The sequence below is a fragment of the Leuciscus leuciscus genome, assembly GCF_965113295.1.
Source record: "Leuciscus leuciscus genome assembly, chromosome: 22".
Lineage (NCBI taxonomy): Eukaryota > Metazoa > Chordata > Actinopteri > Cypriniformes > Leuciscidae > Leuciscus > Leuciscus leuciscus.
In genome coordinates this window covers 6,268,927-6,291,142 of record NC_138746.1, presented here as the reverse complement: position 1 = coordinate 6,291,142, position 22,216 = coordinate 6,268,927, and the positions used below count along the sequence as shown (strand labels likewise).

Sequence of the window (22,216 nt, the reverse complement as noted above, 5' to 3'; positions counted from 1 at the left end):
CTCATACAAGCTTGAAACAACTTGTAAATTATGACAGTTTTTATTTATTTTTTCTGTGAACTATCCCTTTAAAGCATGTGTCTCTTTAAATACTCAACGTGCTCTCCACTAAACCTGGATGTGGGTGTGGTCTGTTTCGTAACGTCAATGGTAGACAAGGCGTGACTAAGCAATTCCAACTGCTTCAGGAAAACAAAGGGTATTTTAAACATATATATTTGATACAAATACTTGTTCTATGTGCGTATATATTTCACGTATTTTGTATTATCTTATATTAATGAAAGGTACGTAAAAATCTGCTTTATATGCTCTGAGATTGATTGGTTACGTCTGCAGAAATCATGGCGTCCTGACGTCTTAAGCAGAGTTTTGATATCCAGCGCAGAAGTATGCAGAAATGTGTTAACCGGTGGGCCCTTACAGCGAGTTATCTTCCGATTTTATGATCTTATCCACAGTTTTCATTCGAAGTATTAGGTAAGTGTCAAATTTCTGTTTTGTTTTTTAGTTCGTTCAACGAGCGGCCCGGTTCGCTGGCGTCGGGCTCGTGTGTTGCTCTCGCGCGCGATAGCATTTGCTCGTGACACTGTATCTCACAAATATTGTTTATTATTTTTTATTCTGAATATGTTTGAGTTTTAAGAATTTGTCATTGTTGTTTTATATAACTCAGCTGTTAGTCAATATTAATAAAAAAGACGAAAACGCTGAAAGCCGACTGGACTGTTTAAACTAGACTAAACTTACACGAAAACTAAACCTACACATAACTAAATCAATAAACTTCAATAATGTACAAAACTTAATATCAGCTAAACCTCTCAACTTAATCTTAAACTGAACCAGAACTTGCGTTTCAAATAAACTAATGGACTAAATTGACACTTAGGCCTGGTTTCACAGACAGGTTTTAGCCAGGATTAGGGCTTTAGTAGTTTATAAATGGTTTAAGTAGCTTTTATAAATGTGGCTTAGAAAAAGAAAAAAAAACTTTGCTGGTATGCATCTGAGACACAGCAAAGGCACTGATATATTTTAAGATATGTCAGTGCAAGTTTATTTCAGTTAAAAAAGCTCAAACATACATTTTAGTCTAGGACTAGGCTTAAGCCTGGTCTGTGAAACCGTGGGTTAAAGTACTATCTGTTAAACTAATGGAGTTTCTCAGTAAACCAAATATACTAAACTAATCATAAAGCACTATGTTTTAAATTAAGCTAAATTAATGGTCTAAGCCTCATTTAAATGAAAGGGTAACGTTTAAACGAAAGAATTAACTAAATTACTAAACATAACGTTTTAATCCATATTTTATATATGTCTGTCTGAAAGTGTTTTTTGGGGGCCCGTGGCGGGCTGTATTTGTGTTGTGGAGCTGAAATTTACTTGTCACATGGAGTGTGTTTTGCCTTTGACTTTGTTTGATAATGCCTGATTTCTTAACTCTGAATAAATGTCTTTTTCATATCCAGGCGTGTCTCGACTCTGTCCGTCAGAATGAGTGATCCGGCTGTCAAGAGGGTGGTGAGCGATATCATTCGTTCTCCAGAAGACAAACGGGAGTATCGAGGACTTGATTTTACAAATGGGCTGAAAGCCATACTCATCAGTGACCCCACCACTGACAAATCATCAGCCGCACTGGATGTCCACATAGGTAAATGGGAATTTCTTTGCTTCATTTTGCACATATCTGCTTGACACATCACTTAACTTCCTTTCTGCTCCCTTCTATTTTAACACAGACTATTTATTACTAACCTCGAGGACATCTTGGCCTCAAACCTTCATTATTGGCCATCAATAGCTATTTAACAGAATTGATTGAGTTGCCTCTGTCTGTCTCTCTGTAGCTTTCCCTTCCTCAAAAAGCAATTTTTAATAGTCCGGACCTTGGCGGCTGCCCTTGTCCTGGTTTTAGTTGCGGAGAGACACTCAAAGCCCACAAGAGTTTTGAATAATTTTGCTTCTGAACAGGCCACTCTGTAAAAGTAATTGAAGCCTTTTTTGTGTCAAGGTAAATCTTTCCAGTGCTATATTTAAGAAGGAAAAAAAATTACTTCAAACATTTGATTTGAATTCGAGCTGAAGTGCTGCCCAGTGTGTCAACACAGACTAATGGGTGGGATTAACTAATGCCAGGAAGTGCAGCTTTTAACAATCAAAGCACTTTATAGTTCAAGAGTATGTACACAGCCGTCCTTTGCATGAAATGGTGTTGAAATTTGTAGGTAAAGATGTAGGTCAGATAAAAATGTCATTGCTTATCTTTAATTCTCGCTCATTACACTGTAAAATAGCCTTTTGTAAATGAGGCCAAAATCAAAATGTGTTTTTTTCTTTTCCGAGGCTTTGTTCGAGCTGCGCACTATTCCGATTAGTTTTCATATCCGAAAAGTAGACTAAAGGCTCCGATCATTTGTAGCCTGGCTAACGTCAGACCTCGTCTCATTGAGACGTGGTCTGGGAACCACATGTTCATTTTCTCGTATTTAAGGCGTGGTTTACGAATGCCCAGAGCCGTTTATTGGGCGCTACGAATGTCTATCAAATGCGCTTGTACGTAGCTCATAGCCAATCGTTTCAATTATACCAGATGAAGTATGTAAAGCGGCAGAAATCCGACGAGGAAGAAGACGAAATAAACTTGCGTTCTAAACTACTTACAACACTATCTAAGGCTGCATCGAAAGGCAACTTCGCGTCTGATGCCATGTTGGATCCATAGATATAAACAACCTGCTTCGGTGTGTCGCATAGACGTCGTCATCGTCTTGCTGCTCCCTCCCCGTTCTGTGATTGGTTCCCTTTTTGAGGGGAAAATCTGGTCCATGGTATCCAGGCGGCCTAGCAGCGTGAATAAAATCGCGCCGCGCTCAAGGCAGCATGGGGAAACCCAGGCTAGATCATTTGTGCAATGACAGGTTTGTCAGAGGCCCTCAATCATTAAAATCAAGCAAAATGAATTTAAGTCATTCATACATCAGTTCTTATGTAAATTGTTGGATTTATTTCAGTGTAACAGATAATGTTTTATCAGTGATTTTCACTGCTATTTTCTTTCATTTGTTCAACAGTCTGATTTGAGTCAACATGAATCTGGATTAAATGATTCATAAAATTATTCAAGAGTACATTGTCCTATTGAATTTAATGTAACAATTTAAAAAAAGTGATTTTAGTTACAATTTACATGTTTGTGTTCATGTATATTTTATGCTTTTTCTGTTTTGTTTTATTGTTTGCTGTTCAGACTGGAAACAACTAAATGGATTTGAATCTGATTCGTGCTGAATGTCTGAACGATGGCTAAAGACTTTGAAAGCTGTCTGACAGCATATCATGATGCAGCCAGTTGTCTATGCTTTTCCAGTGTAGCTTACCTTCATTCAGATCTTTGTGTAAATATATGGGTTTAAGCAAGCGTGAAGTTCTTGACTGCCTGAACTTGTCTTCCAGTGAAAAAGTCAACTCGATTTACAAGTTTGTCAAACGCTCTAGATTGTTTTTTTTTGTCAGAGTGTAAGCAAGCAATGTTTTCTTGCACTTCCTAATATCCTGGTTTTCTCTTCTAACTGCCCTGCAGGTTCTTTGTCAGATCCTGAGAACATTTCAGGACTGGCCCACTTCTGTGAGCACATGCTGTTTCTGGGCACAGAGAAGTACCCCAAAGAGAACGAGTACAGCCAGTTTTTGAGCGAGCATGCCGGCAGCTCCAACGCCTTCACCAGTGGAGAGCACACAAATTACTACTTTGATGTATCCCATGAGCATCTGCAAGGGGCATTGGACAGGTAAATTTATCCAAAAGAAGAGCAATTGGTGACTTATTAAAAAATCATCTGTAATGCTGGTCTGTTTTAGATGCTGAAGAGCAATGTGTGCGCTGTTTGAACTTGTGAAAGGGTGAACAGGGTTCAGACCTTCAGGTGTCACAGTGTCTATCGGTGTGGAGTTACATGTCCAGGAGGCATCGGGTTGCTGGGATATAGAGAGAAGAGTTTCCCTTTGGAACCCATCTGCTCATGTGACCCAGAGCACCACCTGCTCATTGAAACATTTAAAGGGGTCATATGATGCGATTTCTTGTTTTCCATTTTCTTAAGTGTGTTGTGTAGCTGTTTGTGCATGTATAAGATCTGCAGAGTTACAAAGCTCAGTCTCAAACGCAAAGAGAGATTCTTTGTAAAAGTTAAGACTTGGCCACGCCTTCCTAAAACGCTTCATTCAAACACGCCCCCACAAATCTACGTCAGTATGTGGGGTCAGAGTTTCATAACTCGCCCAAATGTATAGAAAGAAGGCGTAACTTTTATTCTCGCTGTGTTATTGTTGCCGCCATGTCGTGGAGACGCTGTGTTTTTTGTTGCGAAAGCCAAAGTACTTTGTTTGGCCTTCCAAAAGAGGACCCAATTAGAAAACAGTCGTTAAGCTTTATTTACAACACTGTTCCAGAACAGTACAACCAAATGTTTCGACTGTGTGCTGCGCATTTTTCGGAGGACTGTTTCCAGAACCTGCGAGAGTACAAGGCCAGCTGTGCACAAAGGCTGATTCTAAAAAGTGGGGCAATTCTATCTTTGCATGTACAGTCTGGCGCTTCTGACTCACAGACACAAAAGTACATTATTTGTATAAGTATGTTTTCATATTTTACCGACTATTCAAATGCAAGTTTTGAGCAGTATGGAGTAGCACTTGTTTGTCGTTTCTACGATCACAAATGCAGACATGATTTTATGTTTACATAGTGTTCTCCCCCCCGCCCCCCCGTAGCGCAGCGCGACGCGTAAAAAGACAGTATTAGTCATTTTAGTAATTGAAATAAATAAAACCTTTCCAATCTGATATGTTCTGGTCCAGTCGCGCTGGCAAAGTTGATTGATCAGCTTGGTCATCTGCATTTTCCAGATCAGATTCGGTCTTGAATTGATAGCTGTAGTATCATTATTGATTTGGGAGCTGATGTTCCAAATATGGAAAGGGGCGTGACATTTCCGTCACACGTGTAAGGTATTCGGGCCAATCACAATGCACTGGATCGCTGGCCAATCAGAGTACACCACGCTTTTCAGAAAGATTAGCTTTGGAAAAATCGACACTTTTGAGAAAGGCGGGGCATAGAAGAGCCACAATAATTAACGGTATGTGTAAAATAATGACTTTTTATTTAATTTTTTTACCTAAAACCGCGTAAATGCGTTGCATTAAACCAAATACACAAAATAATGTTCTTTTTAGAACCGTCATATGACTCCTTTAAATGATTCATGATTAATCTCTAAAAACTGGGTCATGACTCAGAATTGTATTAAAAGAATTTCACAAACATTTCAAATGCAATCAGACACCAGACACTTAAGTGTTTGACAAGTAGGAATGTGTAAGATACATTTTGAGGGTGTGAAAAGAGCTAAATCCTTTTGAATTCAATCAAGCATGCACTGAAAGCACTGAATCCTTTTGCAGCAATAGTTGTTTGCATGATGGAATGTAATTTTTGCCAACTTTTTGCATGTTTTCTTTGCAATGCACCGTCCTTGAAGTCAGGGGATTCACCTAGTGGTTTGGCGTATCTTAAACTTTAGTTTGTAGGCGCCCTTAAACTTGCCATTTGTTCGTTTTAATATGTTAGGCTCACCAGAATATAGTGGTATTATGGTAAGTCTTAAATGCTGTGATACTTTATCTTGCATTATTTTTATTGATTTGAAATCTATATTTTTAGGTGCATAATTTAGGTGTTTTTCTTTTATACATATTTGCCAAAAATGCAGATCAGCATGTAACTTTCAGCAGTGAAAGGCCCTGTCCCAAATGGAATCCAAAGCCCTCACGATCTTCTTTTGAGTCCACACTTTCGTGACGTAATACTGCTTTGACAGTCGGGTAGAAGTCTACTGTGGTGCTAAAAGTGCACATCGAGGGCACTTGTCGGGCACACCCTACAGCTGATAAATGCCACTAGCATTGCCTGTGACAGACTGTTACAGTGTCTTTTGTAATTGGTAGTGAGCTGTTAGTCTGTGTTATATTTACACTGGATAAATTAATAAAGCAGTAGTGACACGTAAACTGGCAAGTATCTTCATTCACCAACTTGCAACACATGCCTTGCTAAAACACACGTGGCAGATGCGGAATGGATAAAAATAACTTTAAAAAAAAATAAGAGGACTTGAATAAGCCCATTAATGACATATTTGAGTCATGCTCTTAACGAACTGTTTTTTTCCCTCCTCTTTCCATATTGTGAATAATAAATGTGTATCATTTTAGTTTGCTTGTTACACAATGGAGCCTAACTTATTGTAACAATTATTTGACGTAGCCTACTTAAGTAATACTTTGGTGTATATGGTGTAATACTTTTACACTCAGAATTATTCCATGGCATCCTCACGTACTAAACTGCATTTGTTTTTAATTGTTTGCGTGCTGGAGGTACGCTATTACATCGTGTGCAGAGTGATGTTAACATTTAAGCTAGCTAGTGAGAGAAAATGGCACTATCAAAGAGTCTAAAGAGGAAAGTTGACAGCGAAAATAGGGCATACAAAGAAGAATGGAAAGACAACTATGCGTTCATCCTACCTAGTTTTGTGAATGCAAAGCCGGTGTGTCTTTATCGCAACGAGGCAATCCACATACTCATTTGAATGTCTTTCAGAACTTGAGCTCTGGGCGGGGGCCAGATATTATCTGTTGTCGACCCCTTGCCCTACAGTATTGTAAGACTGCAAGTGCACATAAAGTGTGCCATTTGGGACAGGGCCCTAATCTCAGTAACAAAGAATGTTTATTTGCATGGCAGTTGCCATTCATGTCTTTGCATGCTTTTAAGATCAGATTCTGTTTATTCAAATGATTTCTAACAGGAACATGGAGAGTTCTGCAGCTGTAAGCTGACATTGACTGTATAAGAGAACTTTATCAAGCAGTGCATTAAATGGCGTTTGACTTTGTCATCCCAGGTTTTCCCAGTTCTTCCTCTGTCCTCTGTTTGATGAGAGCTGTAAGGACCGAGAGGTGAACGCAGTGGATTCAGAACATGAGAAGAACCTCATGAATGACGCATGGAGGCTGTTTCAGTTGGAGAAAGCCACTGGGAACCCCAAACACCCTTTTAGCAAGTTTGGCACTGGTATGGAAATACTGCACATCTAATTTGATGGCATCTTTCATGTAGATATTGTCCTTTCAGTCCTAAGATCATTTGAAACATCCCCCCCCCCCCCCCCCCCCCATTGGGTACTGTAAAAGCTGTCTATACTTCATTCTCAGTGAAGGACAATAGAAAGCTGGAGAATAATGTCTAAATCGATTTAGCATAATCTACTCTGAGAAGATTTATCTGTGCCCAGAATAGCCAGATGGTGGCGGCCTTGAGTTATATAAGGCTTGCTTGCTCTTAAAAAAGTGGTTTGTTCTGTACTTTACCCTCGTATTTTAACCAGCACCATTCAGAGAAAAACGTGTGTTTATTTGATCAAATTAATGCTTGCAAACAAATTCTGTGTTGTTAATAGAACATACTATCAAACCTATTGAAATCAATTTATTGATGTAATGCCATTTTTGGTCCAATATAATGTCACCAGTATAAGAATGCCTGCTCATCCTAAATTAAGTACCATCTACCACTGATCTTAATGGTACAGCAGTAGCTCAGAAATACAAAATTGTCCTAATGATGTCCATGGGCCACTTCATCAGAACAGTCATCCTCAGATCTTGGCTTGAATTCATATGGCAATTCAAGAATTTTCTTCTCCATCACAATTTGATTCTGGCAGGTCTGCACATTCTGCAGCTGTCCCTTGGTACAAACTGTTAAATGGCTATTGACTTTTTTAATTACTTTCTTGTCCATGCAGGTTCGTTTCCACTAATTAGTGTTTTTTGTGAATGTCTCTTTTGTTTAGGCAATAAGTTAACCCTTGAGACAAGGCCATCTCAACAGGGTATCGATATCCGTAAGGAGCTGCTCAAGTTTCACTCCACCTACTACTCCTCCAATCTGATGGGATTGTGTGTGCTGGGCAGAGGTCAGTCACCAGCCATTAATCCCTTAAATAATTTTCTTACATTATGAACTCACTAGTGGGTGAAGAACATTTTTCCTCATTTCAATCTGCCAGATGTTCACATGCACTGTTTAATAATAATAAGAAAAAAAATCTGAATCCTCAAGTTTTGTACATAAATGTAGCTGGCAATGATCAGTGATCTCCATGCAGTGCACAGCAGATTTCTCAGTTCAGTCTCAGTCTGATGCTGAATCTTTCATGAGATCTTCCTTGTTCTTTGTCATTCTGTTGAATGATTCATAGTTTGTTTTTGCACAGACTAGAACGTATTCTGAAGGGTGCAGAGATGAAGTGCTTTCATTCTGGGTTTAATATTGTGTCTGACACACTTTGACAGAGACGCTGGATGATTTGACATCTATGGTGGTGAAACTTTTTGGAGAGGTAGAGAACAAGAATGTCCCTATCCCAGAATTCCCAACGCACCCTTTCCAGGAGGAACACCTGAGGGTGAGATCTAAGCCCTAATTGTGCACAATACAGCATACACCCTAAACCTGCTCCTTGAGGGAGCCATCTAATGGAAATGCTATGTAAGGGATAATGTAGAGCGAGGCGGCTGATCAGGTCTTGAATCAGCCTGAAGAGGTTGTATTCGCTATAACAACCGCCTCGCTCTATGTTATCCTGCTTATTACATGGCTACCTACCTAATAAATAAAAAATTTGACACAAAATATTGATTTAAAAAGGAGTTTATTGTTTTAAAAACGATTGTATTGCTTCCGCTAAAGAAAATAGTCCGTTCCGTCTCTACGGTTAGAATCCTGCGTCCATAGCAACACTCTGTTTTTCATGGCAACAGTGTGTTATACTTATCAAGAAATAACAGACCGCATTCTACATTAGAATTCAACCAAGCCATGTAATAAACTGTAATATTATACAGTACTGTTCAAAAGTGTCGGGTTAATTTAATGTTTTTTAAAAGACGGTTCTTTTACATTTATTTGATCGGAAAATACAGTAAATCAGTTATATTGTAAAATATCATTGCAATTTAAAATAACTGTTTTGATCAAAGCTGAATTTTCAGCATCATTACTCCAATCTTCAGTGTCACATGATCCTTTCAGAAATCATTTTAATATGCTGAATTTGGTGCTCAAGAAACATTTCTTCTTATTATTATTATTATTATTATTATCAGTGTTGAAAACAGTTGTGTTGCCAGTTGGTGTCTGACTCCTCTTCATTCCTTCTCTCTTCCCCCACAGCAATTTTATAAAGTCGTGCCTATCAAGGACATTAGAAACCTATACGTGACCTTCCCCATCCCCGACCTGCAGAAGTACTACAAATCAAATCCTGGTCATTATCTGGGCCATCTGATTGGACATGAGGGTCCAGGGAGTCTTCTGTCTGAGCTCAAATCTAAAGGTTTGTCAGGAAAGATAGATTTAGCTTTAAGTTCCTAAATGATAAAACAGACAAAAAATTAAGTAACTTGTGACTTAAGAATCAAACATAGCATTGGACTTGTAAAACACTAGCTTGGATCCATATATTTTCGTTCTTAGCTGTGTGTTGTTCATGTATGCACTCTGTCTCTCTTCAGGATGGGTGAACACGCTAGTCGGAGGCCAGAAAGAAGGAGCCAGAGGATTCATGTTCTTCATAATTAATGTGGATTTGACAGAAGAGGGGCTGTGTAAGGACCTAGAGTGTTTTTGTGTCTATTTGTGCTGGTCAGTATGTTTTTGATTGTTTATGCTGTATTTGCTGTCTCTAGTGCATGTCGAGGATATCATCTTCCACATGTTCCAGTACATTCAGAAGCTGCGGACGGAGGGCCCTCAAGAGTGGGTCTTTCAGGAGTGCAAGGTATGAACATTCTTGTTAAAGTAGGGCCCTACGATTTCCATGATGTAGAAAAAGTTGACGGAATCGTGGAATTCAATCATGAAAACCAAATGTAGTTTGTAACATGGAATGTCACTTAATTTTTTTTTAATAAATAAATCAAATGTATGTCTGTACATTTCATTTGGTAAAACTATTGTCAAAAGAAATGGAAGAAATTATGACATATATTACTATTGTGCAATGGAATGTACTTAAAGTATTAACAATAAGAATTCAGTTTATTAAAACATTATTCTCTTAGGAATATCACACAATTATTCGCCTGTTTTAATTAAAACTGTAAAACATCTCTTGTGCAGCACTGTTTGCATATAAAAATGTAAAAGATCAAGTTATTTTATGCATTCATTTGATCATTACATCATAAAATACAGAATCCAGAAAAAAATAACAATGCAGAATTTCTGGGGGGTGGAATTCATAGTTGTTAAAATGTTTAATTATTCATATAAACTTTTATGAATTCAATTGATTAGCCATCCTTTCTGGTTATTTGAGAATAATTAAACCATTAATAATAGAATCCAGATCAAATAAAATGGAAAACATGGACTTTGGGGGAAAAATAAAACTGAAGGGCTAGTTCACCCAATAATTTAAAATTCATTATTAATGAATGGGTTTCCAAACCTCTGACAAAACGCCAGGTGAATTTTCACATGCTGCTCATGACGATGGAACCATGAAACTTGGTGGTTGGGACATCATAGATTTGTCTCTACATTTTTGTTTTTGTAGGATTTGAACACTGTGGCTTTCAGATTCAAGGATAAGGAACGTCCTCGTGGATACACATCTAAAGTGGCTGGACTACTGCATGTAGGTGTCTCTCTAATTAAAAATACTTTAAAAGGTTGTCACCATGGTTACATGTGCTTGTGTCATCAGGGTGCTGCTCTGAATTGTCAGGAAATCATAGCCAGTGTTAAATATTTTGTTAGGTATGGAATACTAGTGTACTGAATACTATACAGTATACAGCATCTATCTATTTCAAATTGAACATTTGCCTTGAGGAAAAAAAGACAATAGCTATTTAGAATTTTAATTAAGCACTAATTTGATGTAATCTTTTCTTCAAGAAGGATGTAATAACTGTTGTTATTGCTTCTTGATCATTTGTCACATTTGATATTTAACATTGTGTGCATTGTATTGTGGGATGCACTGCGTTTATATCAAATATTTAAAGTAAATCTATAAAAAAAACGTAACAATTGGTTATGAAAAGATCAGATATTCATTGAGTGCACAACATATACCCCGTTTCTGTGTATGATGCTGAAATCACCTTTCTGTGTGTCAGTACTATCCGCTGGAGGAAATCTTAGCTGCAGAATACTTACTGGAGGAGTTCAAGCCAGACCTCATCGAGATGGTGCTTGATAAACTGAGGCCGGAGAATGTCAGGTGAGCACACATACAAGAACTTCTTCCTGTTTTATTACATGTATACACACTTTTATGTGCATAACCTGTAAAAGAAAGCACTCTGAATTATTTTATTTTGGTGGTTGTCAAGGATATATTACTATTGCTCTTAGGATTTGGGGTTCGTTCAAATCACTAATCCCAAATATTAAACTGAAACAATGTCGTTGGTGTTGCACCTGTGGATGGACCTAAAAGAAGTTTATTGTCCCCTCAGGATGAGATTAGTTTAACACAGATGTCCAGCCATTGGCCGCTCTCTTCAAAGACCCACTGAAGGAGCTTTATATTTGAACATGTGCAAAGCAAACATCAGCTTCTTTAATGCATTGCTGCTTAGGGCTAAACTGGGTTCAGATTGCTAGTCTTTTTATGTTTTTGAAGTGTTTGAAGCTGAATCTTCTTGCTGTGTTTGTTCGAATCCCACTTCAGATTCTCACCAATGTGACGAAGGCTTTCAAATTCAATTTCCTTTTCAGCTTTAAAAGAGCCTTTTCTCTCTGTTTGAAGTAGATCTCAACCCTACCATTGCTGCTCTCATGTTGTTTTGGGGATGGAAGAACTTGTAGGGTTCCTATATTTCATTTTGTCTTGGTATTTCCAAACTATTCAGATCAAGACAAAGACTTTGACTTCAGAGCTGGTGATTTGCTGCTTGTCATATATTTCTTGGTGATTTAACTATACCGCTGACCTTTCTGAAAGTACTGCAACACTAGAAGGCCATAGTCTCACACAGCCAGACATTTGGCTATCGGCATAAAATCTGATCTAGCTTTTTCTGGCCAAGAACTGCCAACTTAGACAGGTAGAGACCATCTGAACCATATTTAAAGTGACCAACCACAGTTATTGTGTAATTTAGCTGTGAGTTTATCGGAAATCGAAATTACCTTTTAACTTTGAAATTACCTTTAGACATAAATAAATTTGGTCACACTTTAGGGTCCAATTCTCACTATTAACTAACTATTAACTATGACTTTCTGCCTCAAATTGCTAATTACTGCTTATTAATAGTTAGAAAGGTAGTTGTAAGCCAATATCCTAGTAATTTGCATGCTAATAAGTAACTAGTTAATAGTGAGAATTGGACCCTAAACTAAAGTGTTACCATACATTTTAATCAAAATGAACATTTGTGTATACTGATTACTTTTAAGTGAACGTTTAAGTGCTCATGAATGTCAAACTTTGCCAAATCCAGTATCTAGTTCTTTCTCGGAAGTGCGCATTGTAGCAACCCAGTACTTTTGTAAACGCCACTTTTATTTCCTGCAAGGCTGATCAAATCTGTGCACCCTGAGTGCTGGAAAAGGTGTAGCACCAATCAAATTAAAGCTTGCCAGATTGAGAAAGCACTTGCTGTTTTTGTGTGCACTAAGCATCAGACAGTGAGTGAATGGTCTGAGACTGCCGTATCCTGCTGGTAACCTTTGTGTGATTTGGACTAATTTTGGAAAGGAGTGTTCGTGGTTTTTAGACAAAACCTATTCTGGGCTCTCTTATGCAATTGATTGATGCAGGAGCGTCCAGAATAGCATGTCATTGTTCCAAAAGTTCTCTATCGATCATGACGGTCTAAATTGTCCAGAAATGGTGCATTGATCTAGAGCCCTGCACAGCAGATTGAGAAGCTCCGGGAAACTCGAACCTTTGATTGATGTAATGACCATAATTCCCAATCTATTTACAGAGCCAGAGATCTGATAAAATCAAAATTGCACTGCCCATTTTCCCCTAGGGAGTCATGAGAAATGGATGGTGTCATGCCCTGTCTGGTGCAGTGATCTTCAATTCTTCTGGCTTCATTTTATTTTATTTATTTTTTTAGGGTCGCTGTTGTCTCCAAATCATTTGAAGGACAGACGGACCGGACTGAGGAGTGGTACGGCACGCAGTATAAACAGGAAGCCATTACTGATGACGTTATTAAGGTGAGACGCATTTGATTTTCATTCAGAACTTAGACTAGTGGGAAATGGTCTGGATGGGAAACTCAAAAAGTTGAATGGATGATCCATGTACTATGAGCATTATGATCAAAAGGAGACTGGCCTTGTGCTAATAAATCTCTTAACCTCTACTTTACTATGACCATCAATAATCAGATTCATTTTAAGTGGTTTACTGTAATTACAATAATTTGAAGAATAAAAATCATTGTTTCCTTTTTTTGTGTGTTTCAGAAATGGCTAAAGGCAGACCTCAATGGAAAGTTCAAACTGCCAATGAAGAATGAATTCATCCCAACAAACTTTGAGATTTACCCTCTAGAGAAGGATTCCCCATCTGCCCCCACCTTGATAAAGGTATGTTTTGCTGAAACTCGTATTGTACAGGTTACACTTTGAGCAACTTTAATTGAATATCTGATAGTCTCTCAAACTTGCAAGCATCGGGTCATCTGGCTTTTCTTTGTTCCCTTTTTTTAGGACACTGCAATGAGCAAAGTTTGGTTCAAACAGGATGACAAGTTTTTCCTGCCCAAGGCTTGTTTAAACTTTGAGTTTTTCAGGTAGGTTTAACAAATCAAAAACTTTGCAATGATGTTTATTTCCTTAATTTTTTTCATTATTTGCATAACTGTAACAACAATTAGTGGGAGGGTGCTTAATTGTCATTTATGTGGCAAGAGGATGAAATATTTCAAAAGTAGGTTTAATTGTTTTTTATATGCAAAATATAGTTGTATAATAAAATAAATATAATTTGATTTTAACGTGAAATATGATCCAGACATGTTTTTGACAAGTGTCATGAGATCCACCCAAATTACTTGAATGTTATGAAAAAATGGTTTCACTGATGTTTTATCTATTTTTTTCTTGCAGTGGTGTCAGGCTATTTTGCTTTATACTTTTTATACTCATTTTAAAAGTCATTGTAATGCTAATTTATCTTTATTCCTGTTAAATTCTGCTTTAACTACTTTATACCATTAAGAAACAATTAATACTTCAGAGAACTTTTTAAAGACAGGGTTTATCACTCACGTTCTTTCCACAGCCCGTTTGCGTACGTGGACCCGTTGCATTGTAACATGGCGTATTTGTACCTTGAGCTGCTCAAGGACTCCCTGAACGAGTATGCATATGCAGCCGAGCTAGCCGGCCTGAGCTATGACCTTCAAAATACCGTCTATGGGATGTATGTAAGTATGCTAATATCCCCCCTCGTCACATGCTCTTCCTGTGAGGAAGACAGTCCAACTTCACGTACAAACAAGTGACTACCAGTGGTTTCTGTCTTTGTAATAGTAACCCCAAATGTAGCTTTGTTTGTGGCTTTTACACAACGGCAAACTCTTCTCATTCTTGCCTTGTTGTTTTTTCTGCGTATGTATTAGTAGCAGTAGACTAGCTTTAGACTAGTGCCGGCGCTGAGGCTGCATATTCATACTCTGTCTGTGGTCCTTCTCAATCCGTTTCTTTTTGTTTTGTCATGACCCTTCCATACAAATATCACTCCATTTGTTCTATTTCCCCCTCCCTTTTTTCTTTCTTCCATCATGGTAGTCGCTACCTATATGCAGACCCGCTGCACTGCAACATGACTTACCTGTTTCTCAGGTTGTTGAAGGATGATTTGAGAGAGTATACATATGCAGCCCGCCTGGCAGGGTTGGTCTATGGCATAGCCTCGGGAATGAATGCCATCCTTGTAAGTATGGTGATAAGCCCCTCCCCCTTTGGAGAGAGGGGCGGTCTATTGGGTGAAGGGCGGAGCTTGTGGCTTTTGAGTGTGCCAGTCGCTTGTCTATTCTTCTGCTTTCTGCAGAGTGATGGAATGTTACACCTTCAAAATATCTGTCTCTGGTCAGTCTGCTTTGGGTACTTTTAAGGGTTATTGTATTTTGTGCTGGGTTTAGGTGTTTGTAATGGTATATGCCCAAAAGAACAAAATAAAAATATACAATAAACAGAGACAGTTTACATGTATAAGTGTCAAGCTGCAAAAATAAAATGACCTCCAAAAAGCACCTTATAAGTAGTCCATATGACTGGTGGCATTATTATCTTGTATACGTTTGATAGATTTGTGCAAGGAACAGACTAAAGTCTGAGTTATTTGCATAATATCTTTCCCTCTTTTGAAGCTCTTGTGCTTGCATACATTTAAACATAAGATGCCTAGTACACTAACATGCCTAGTATTTTTAAATATACTCCGCATTAACCGCTTGCTGCATTAAAATTAAACCAATAAATTAACTGTGTTTGAAACTTACAGATGCAAATAGAAAAAGTGTAATAAAATTTGGTAGGAAAATAGCCCAAAATCACAAAATTGACTAGTGCATAAAACAATTTTGCCTGTAGTGTCTTGCCTTAATGGGTAACTTGACTGTTTCAACTACTTGACCTGTAGCTTCCCCATCACTGGATAGGATCAACCGAGATGGATGTTAATAACAGCGGTAAACGGGGTGACTAAGGTTTGGATGACGTGGCAAAGCTGGGCTGTTCCTAACCTCACTTGCTGTGTGATTCACTTACTCCTTATTGTTTGCATACACATTCATCACAGTGAATGCACTGAAGTTGCAACACTTAACTTGAAACTTTGTTGTTTTTAGTCTGCATCTGTCCTGTGCTCTCTGTGTCTTCCATTTTAATGTCATTTCACAATTGTAAAGATGATGAAAGTCTGTTCTTGAGCTGTTTTTATCACTCATTCTAATGCATATTCATGGCTGTTGTCTTTGTGCGTCAGCTGTCAGTGAAGGGTTATAGTGACAAACAACACATCCTGCTGAAGAAGATCATGGAGAAAATGGCCACATTTGAGATTGATGAGAAGCGATTTGATATCATTAAGGAAGCGGTGAGACACATACACAAACACACACTCCTTAAAATACTAAGAGTAAAGAAGAGATAATACAAACTACGCTCAAAGGAATCTGCATATTTCCGCAGTAATTTACTTGTAATTGATTTAGTCTTATTTCATTGTGCTTTCAGCTCCTCTTAACTAGGGCTGACCCTGACTAGAGACTTTTCTAGTCGACTAGTAGTCTTTCATTTAAGCCATTTGTCGACTAGTCACACGTTTATGTTACTTTAATTACTTAAATATTTACTGGAGGGGTGGCATCAGAAAATGGTTTGAGTTTAAGGGCTGAGAAAGAAAATAATATGTAACCTTGACTTACAATACATTAACATTACTTAATCATAATAATGAGCTTTTAAAATCTGAATTAAGTACTCAAGTGCACATAAAGCCCCGGCAAAAGCAAAAAGGAGACGGTTTGAACATGATGATAATTTATTAATAAACTAGTGTTTTCTGCATCCGTGTCAGCTGCAAAGATGAAGTTGACGACGCTAACTCATCTCCACAGTATACTGGATGTGCCTATAGAGAGAAATGCACGTTAAGTTAAGCATGTCATGCACTACTGATTTAGCTTCCACACTTCCCACAAACACTTGGATAACAGCGCACATTTATCCAGGTTAACATTAATGTTAGAGAACATTAGGCTACTACTTGCATGTTTCAAATAAGCCATGTTTGAGGTTTTGATTTCCTGCCTGACATAATCTCCACATGGACCAGCCGTGTTAACGATCTGTCACTGCATGACTTCGCCAATTCCTGTGGAGGTTTTTTTTCTGCGACTATCCGACTAATACAAATTTGGTTGACTTAGCCTCGTCTCACCGACTAACATTTAGTCTCTTAACACCATTTCACTATGTTTTTATCAAGAATTTCCCCAAAAGAAATGATACAGAAATATCTGTGGATTCCACCTGGCACTGTTAATCATATACAGATCCAAGAAAATGGGCTTAGTCTGTAACTGTGACAAGGTGTTTTTCTTTTCTTTTTTCAGTACATGAGGTCTCTGAATAATTTCCGCGCTGAGCAGCCTCACCAGCACGCCATGTATTACCTGCGGCTCCTCATGACTGAGGTGGCCTGGACCAAAGACGAACTCAGAGACTCTCTGGATGGTGCGACACTCTTTCATTGGTCTGTCAATACGAGTGCTGTGGTCTCCTCCATGTGTGTTCATGCTGTGAATGTGTTTCTCAGATGTGACGTTACCTCGCCTGAAGGCATTCATACCGCAGCTGTTGTCACGGTTACACATTGAAGCCCTGCTGCATGGCAACATTACCAAACAGGTTTGTTTTAAAAATCATTTCTCTTAGAGAAAAGGCAGGGGGGAAAGAGAGGTTTGTGTCCGGAGAGGTTGAAATTATTCCTGTAATAATACATTAAACGTACCATTCACCACTCATGATTTGGTATTCTCGTGTGTAGTATTTACTATAAAGCTGTGATTCAGACAAAACCTTGGAGGTTTGAGTGGTTACACGTCTTGTTTTTGTTATAAAATATACATAATGTGACTGAAATCTGTATATACATGTATATGAGCTGACTGAAGATTCATCGAAGTAGCTCACTCATTAACCCGTCATGATCATGAAAGCAAAATCTAACAATACACCATGTTATAGTTATTGATAAGCAGTTTCTGCCTGTTGTCTCCAGTCTGCTCTGGGCATGATGCAAATGTTGGAGGACACTCTCATTGAGCATGCTCACACTAAACCCCTGCTACCGAGTCAGCTGATACGCTACAGGGAAGTGCAGGTACCTGATGGTAAGTGCCTAGCACCACAAACTTAAATGCAACATCTCAGCACTCACACACACTCTCTCTCACACACACACACACACACACTCTCACACTCAGCTTTTCTCCAACTCTGAGCTTTGTATCCACATATACAATATACACTACTGTTCAAAAGTTTGGTCTCTTTAAAATGTTTTTTTTAAAGAAGTCCCATCTGCTCACCAAGGCTACATTTATTTGATAAATACAGTATAACAGTAATATTGTGAAATATTATTACAGTTTAAAATAACCGTTTTAATATATTTTTAAATGTAATTTAATGCAAAGCTGAATTTTCAGCATCATTACTCCAGTCCTCAGTGTCACATGATCCTTCAGGAATTATTATAATATGCAGATTTGCTGCTCAAGGAATATTTCTTATCAAAGTCGAAAACAGTTGTGCTGTTTAATGTTTTTGTGGAAACCATGATGAATTTATTTTTCTTTGAATAGAAAGCATTTATTTGAAATGAGAATTATAACTTGTCTGTTTTAATCAATTTGATGCATCTTTGCTGAATTTAATAAATATTTATATTTTTTATAAATATTTATGTATATTTATTTCTTAAAAAAAAAAATTACTTACTGACTCCGAGCTTTTAAACAGTTTATATCATTATACAGATTCATATAGACAAGTAATTAATAGTGAAAGGTCCTTTGGACTTCACAAAATCTAAACTTAACCTCTTTCTTAACCATTCATTATTATCTGACAGATATATTTAATATTTAACAATTGTAGAGTTAAGAAAAATATTGTGTGTTTTTTAAAAGTCTTACTTTATTAAAAAAATTTAATTAAATGCATCTTCATAGGAAGAAACTTACAAAGAAATTACAACTCTGGTGTTAAACCTGAATCTGTGGTGTGTAATTTGTGGTCTATGATGTGTTTGTTGTGTGTGTGTGTGTTTGTCATGGTTCTTGTGTTTAAGTCCAGTTCTCTGTGGTTATCAGGTGGTTGGTATGTTTACCAGCAGAGGAACGATGTCCACAATAACTGTGGAATCGAGATTTACTATCAGACGGACATGCAGAACACCCATGAGAACATGCTGCTGGAGCTCTTCTGTCAAATCATCTCTGAGCCATGCTTCAACACGCTACGCACCAAAGAACAGCTGGGTAACACAAACACTCATGGGAAATATCCTCAGTTGTGTGTGTGTGTGTGCATCTAATGATGTGGTTATAGGATGAACACCCCAGTAAATAAAACTCCTAGCTCTTCCTATTGATCAAACTGATCTTAAGAACATCATTTATTTCTGCCTGTGTCCAGGTTACATTGTGTTCAGCGGCCCTCGCAGGGCCAATGGGGTGCAGGGTCTGCGTTTCATCATCCAGTCTGAAAAAGCTCCTCACTACCTGGAGTCTCGTGTGGAGGCCTTCCTCAAGACCATGGAGAAGAGTGTGGAGGAGATGGGAGAGGAAGCGTTTCAGAAACACATCCAGGCACTGACCATTCGCCGTCTCGACAAACCCAAGAAGCTGGCGGCCGAGTGTGCCAAGTACTGGGGAGAGATCATCTCCCAACAGTATAACTTTGACAGGGGTGAGAGTTGTTGTTTAGCTGTTGAAATGAACTCGTACTCTGCGTGAAGTAACTGTGAAGTTTTAATGTTTTTCCTTGATTTTCTTGGCTGATTTAGATAATATTGAAGTGGCTTACCTGAAGACACTGACTAAGGAAAACATTATGCAGTTTTACAGGGTTAGTGATGATCTGAACACATTATCACTCTGAAACAAATATGGGTTTTTTTTGTTTGTTTTTTTATCGTCATCAATTAAATTTGTATTTCCTGAATAAAATTCCAGTGCTTGCAAGGTAGCAAAATAATAATGTTAAAGCTTAAGGTAAGCTTAGAATTCAGACTTTGTTCTGTGTAAATAAAAATTAGCATTTTGCAATTGCTTCGACATTCAGCACACATCTTGTTTAGTTTTTTTGTTCGTTTTTTTGTCTGTTAAGAATCTGGACACAATGTAACACCTTTTGTTGATGCCTGATAAATAGACCAATCACAATTCAGTATGCAAATAAATGCAAAAAAAAAGGACCAAGAGACACCATTGCTGTCCATTACATGCTGTCAAGCTGGAGGCGTTTTTTAAAATATATATATATATTTAAAAAAAAGTTGCCATTTATTTATTTATTTGCATAAATAAAAAGCACATCTAAGGCAGAAATTATCTATAAATCTAATCTATACTTGAATTATTTTGTGAATTGTGTTTGAATTTCAATAAACAGCTCACTTTGCAAATGCTAATTTATTCGTGAGGTCTCCAAAAGCCCAATTCCTCATCTTGCCATGTGGTTTGATCGTCATGTTTATTCTCTCCAGGACTTGTTGGCCATCGATGCCCCCAGACGACACAAGGTGTCCGTGCATGTGCTGTCTAGAGAGATGGACTCCTGTGAGTACTGACACAATGAGGCTGAGACATTTTGATTGGACTGACTGATGCAGCTGGACAGATTCATTTATTTTTCTGCCATGTGTTTCCTTCAGGTCCAGTGGTTGGAGAGTTTCCTGCTCAAAATGATGTCAATCTGGCTCCTGCCCCCTCACTTCCTCAGGTACTGCATAGATGTATATGTACAGTAGTGGTGGTCCTATAAACAACTAGCAACACTACCCCCTAGCATTATGATGGGACATATTTTCTTTATAAATGTCAAAATATAGTTCACTCATTGTCTTGCTCTGTGTGTGTTTTCAGCCATCATTAGTTCAGGATATGACCGAATTCAAAAGGAGTCTGCCGCTGTTCCCTCTCACCAAACCTCACATCAACTTCATGGCTGCCAAACTGTGACCAGCATCATGGGATTGTCAGAGACGCCCAATTATGGAGCCAGTAACATCATTGTCCGTTTGTTTGTGCGTGTGTGTGTTTGTGTGTGTGTGAGCAGGCAGGGCCACAACAGTGGTGCTTGCGACATTTTTAGTTAGAAAAAAATACAATGTTTGATTCATAATGCTTCTGTCAAGAAATTTGTATCCCTATATAATATAGGAATCACTCGCTGGCCACGACGACACTCTTTCATCGTTCGGTTTCATTTCAAAATGCTGTTCATTTAATTTGCACCACTGTTTAGCAAAACCATGAGAGCATTCGGAGAGGCTGTTGTGAAATATATCAAGATATGTCTCTCCATAAAATAAATACTGGCCTTAAGATGATTTTAATCAGTGATCAGGTTTTCTGGCACATTTTTTTTAAAGTGTTTAATTTAAACAATTTGCTTTGAGTTGTTTTTAGTTTCTGTGCATGTTGGCAGAGTTTTATCTTTAAGGATAGTGTTGTAAATGCAAGGTGGTTAACTTGATTTTATTTGCGGTTGGAGAAATATAATAAACAATTTTTAATGTCATGTTCATTTGTTTAAGTTACTTTGTCCTTCAAAGATTCATAATATTGATTTATTTGACACAAACACGAATTCTACTCATGAAACATGAATTTGTGTACTTTTTTTATTTTTTATTAATTAGAATTTTTAACACAAGTACATCATTGAATGCATCAGTTTATGCACCACTGGTTTTGCGAACCATTACGTTCATCTTGTGTTTTGTGAATAATGCCGATTGTCCTTTTCGAGATGCTCAGTTGGATCTAATTCGCCGATATCCACATGAAACATGACGGCATTTACAATTTCAGGAAGTCGTTACGAGAAACTGACTCTGAAATCCCCTTTAACTGGGTTTGTTTTTATCTCTGATGTCTTGACTTGTGATTTATGCACTCTTCACAAGCAATAATGTGACTTACAGGACCTTTGACTAGTGTCTTAAACTCTACTTGGCATTTTGCTTGAGCTTGGTTTCAGGAAACCGATTAGACGAGAACTAGACGTGACGTGTGAAGGCTGTAGTTCACCTGCATTGATGCAGGAACATCAAGTTAGTCTGTAATCCTCGTGTGTCCTCATCTCAGGTGTGTGCTAGCCAAGACTTGACCATCACTTGTGTTTCTACTACTGAGATTAATTCTGGACTTAACTCAGGCGTATCAAATCGACTGTAATGCTGCATATTCTTTTTAGAAACACAACCATCCTACCACCTCCATCAAAATAATGAATCATGCTCGCGAAACAAACTATAAAAACTGATATCAGCCTCATTGGTGAGATAGTTGTACCACT

General features: G+C 38.0%; 1 protein-coding gene across 4 annotated transcripts; it reads left to right on the top strand.

Moving 5' to 3' along the window:
• Positions 1–120: 120 nt before the first annotated feature.
• ide (insulin-degrading enzyme) lies at positions 121–21,436 on the top strand. Of its 4 annotated transcripts, none has more exons than XM_082153305.1 (26): positions 121–199; positions 340–480; positions 1,476–1,660; positions 3,590–3,797; positions 6,978–7,147; positions 7,929–8,051; positions 8,431–8,543; positions 9,311–9,473; positions 9,652–9,744; positions 9,826–9,917; positions 10,698–10,778; positions 11,266–11,369; positions 13,225–13,327; positions 13,580–13,702; positions 13,826–13,908; positions 14,909–15,053; positions 16,107–16,217; positions 17,239–17,359; positions 17,442–17,533; positions 17,907–18,018; positions 19,003–19,170; positions 19,328–19,600; positions 19,698–19,759; positions 20,400–20,472; positions 20,568–20,635; positions 20,779–21,436. In XM_082153305.1, exons 2-26 carry the CDS (start codon positions 446–448, stop codon positions 20,872–20,874), a joined length of 2,997 nt encoding a protein of 998 aa, XP_082009431.1. In that variant the 5' UTR covers positions 121–199; positions 340–445; the 3' UTR covers positions 20,875–21,436. The 4 variants fall into 4 exon arrangements, with proteins under 4 accessions (XP_082009431.1, XP_082009429.1, XP_082009432.1 ...); XM_082153303.1 differs by lacking the exon at positions 14,909–15,053 and adding an exon at positions 14,400–14,544; XM_082153304.1 differs by lacking the exon at positions 14,909–15,053 and adding an exon at positions 14,400–14,544 and having other exon boundaries at positions 141–199; positions 319–480.
• The last annotated feature ends 780 nt before the right edge of the window (positions 21,437–22,216 follow it).

What these genes read in the sequence shown, in the direction of transcription:
- ide (XM_082153305.1), top strand. Translation starts at nt 446, where the DNA reads ATGATCTTATCCACAGTTTTCATTCGAAGTATTAG. An exon ending in ATGGCAACATTACCAAACAG is followed by an intron (nt 17,534 to 17,906) that starts GTTTGTTTTAAA and finishes TGTTGTCTCCAG; the next exon opens with TCTGCTCTGGGCATGATGCA. An exon ending in ACATTATGCAGTTTTACAGG is followed by an intron (nt 19,760 to 20,399) that starts GTTAGTGATGAT and finishes TATTCTCTCCAG; the next exon opens with GACTTGTTGGCCATCGATGC.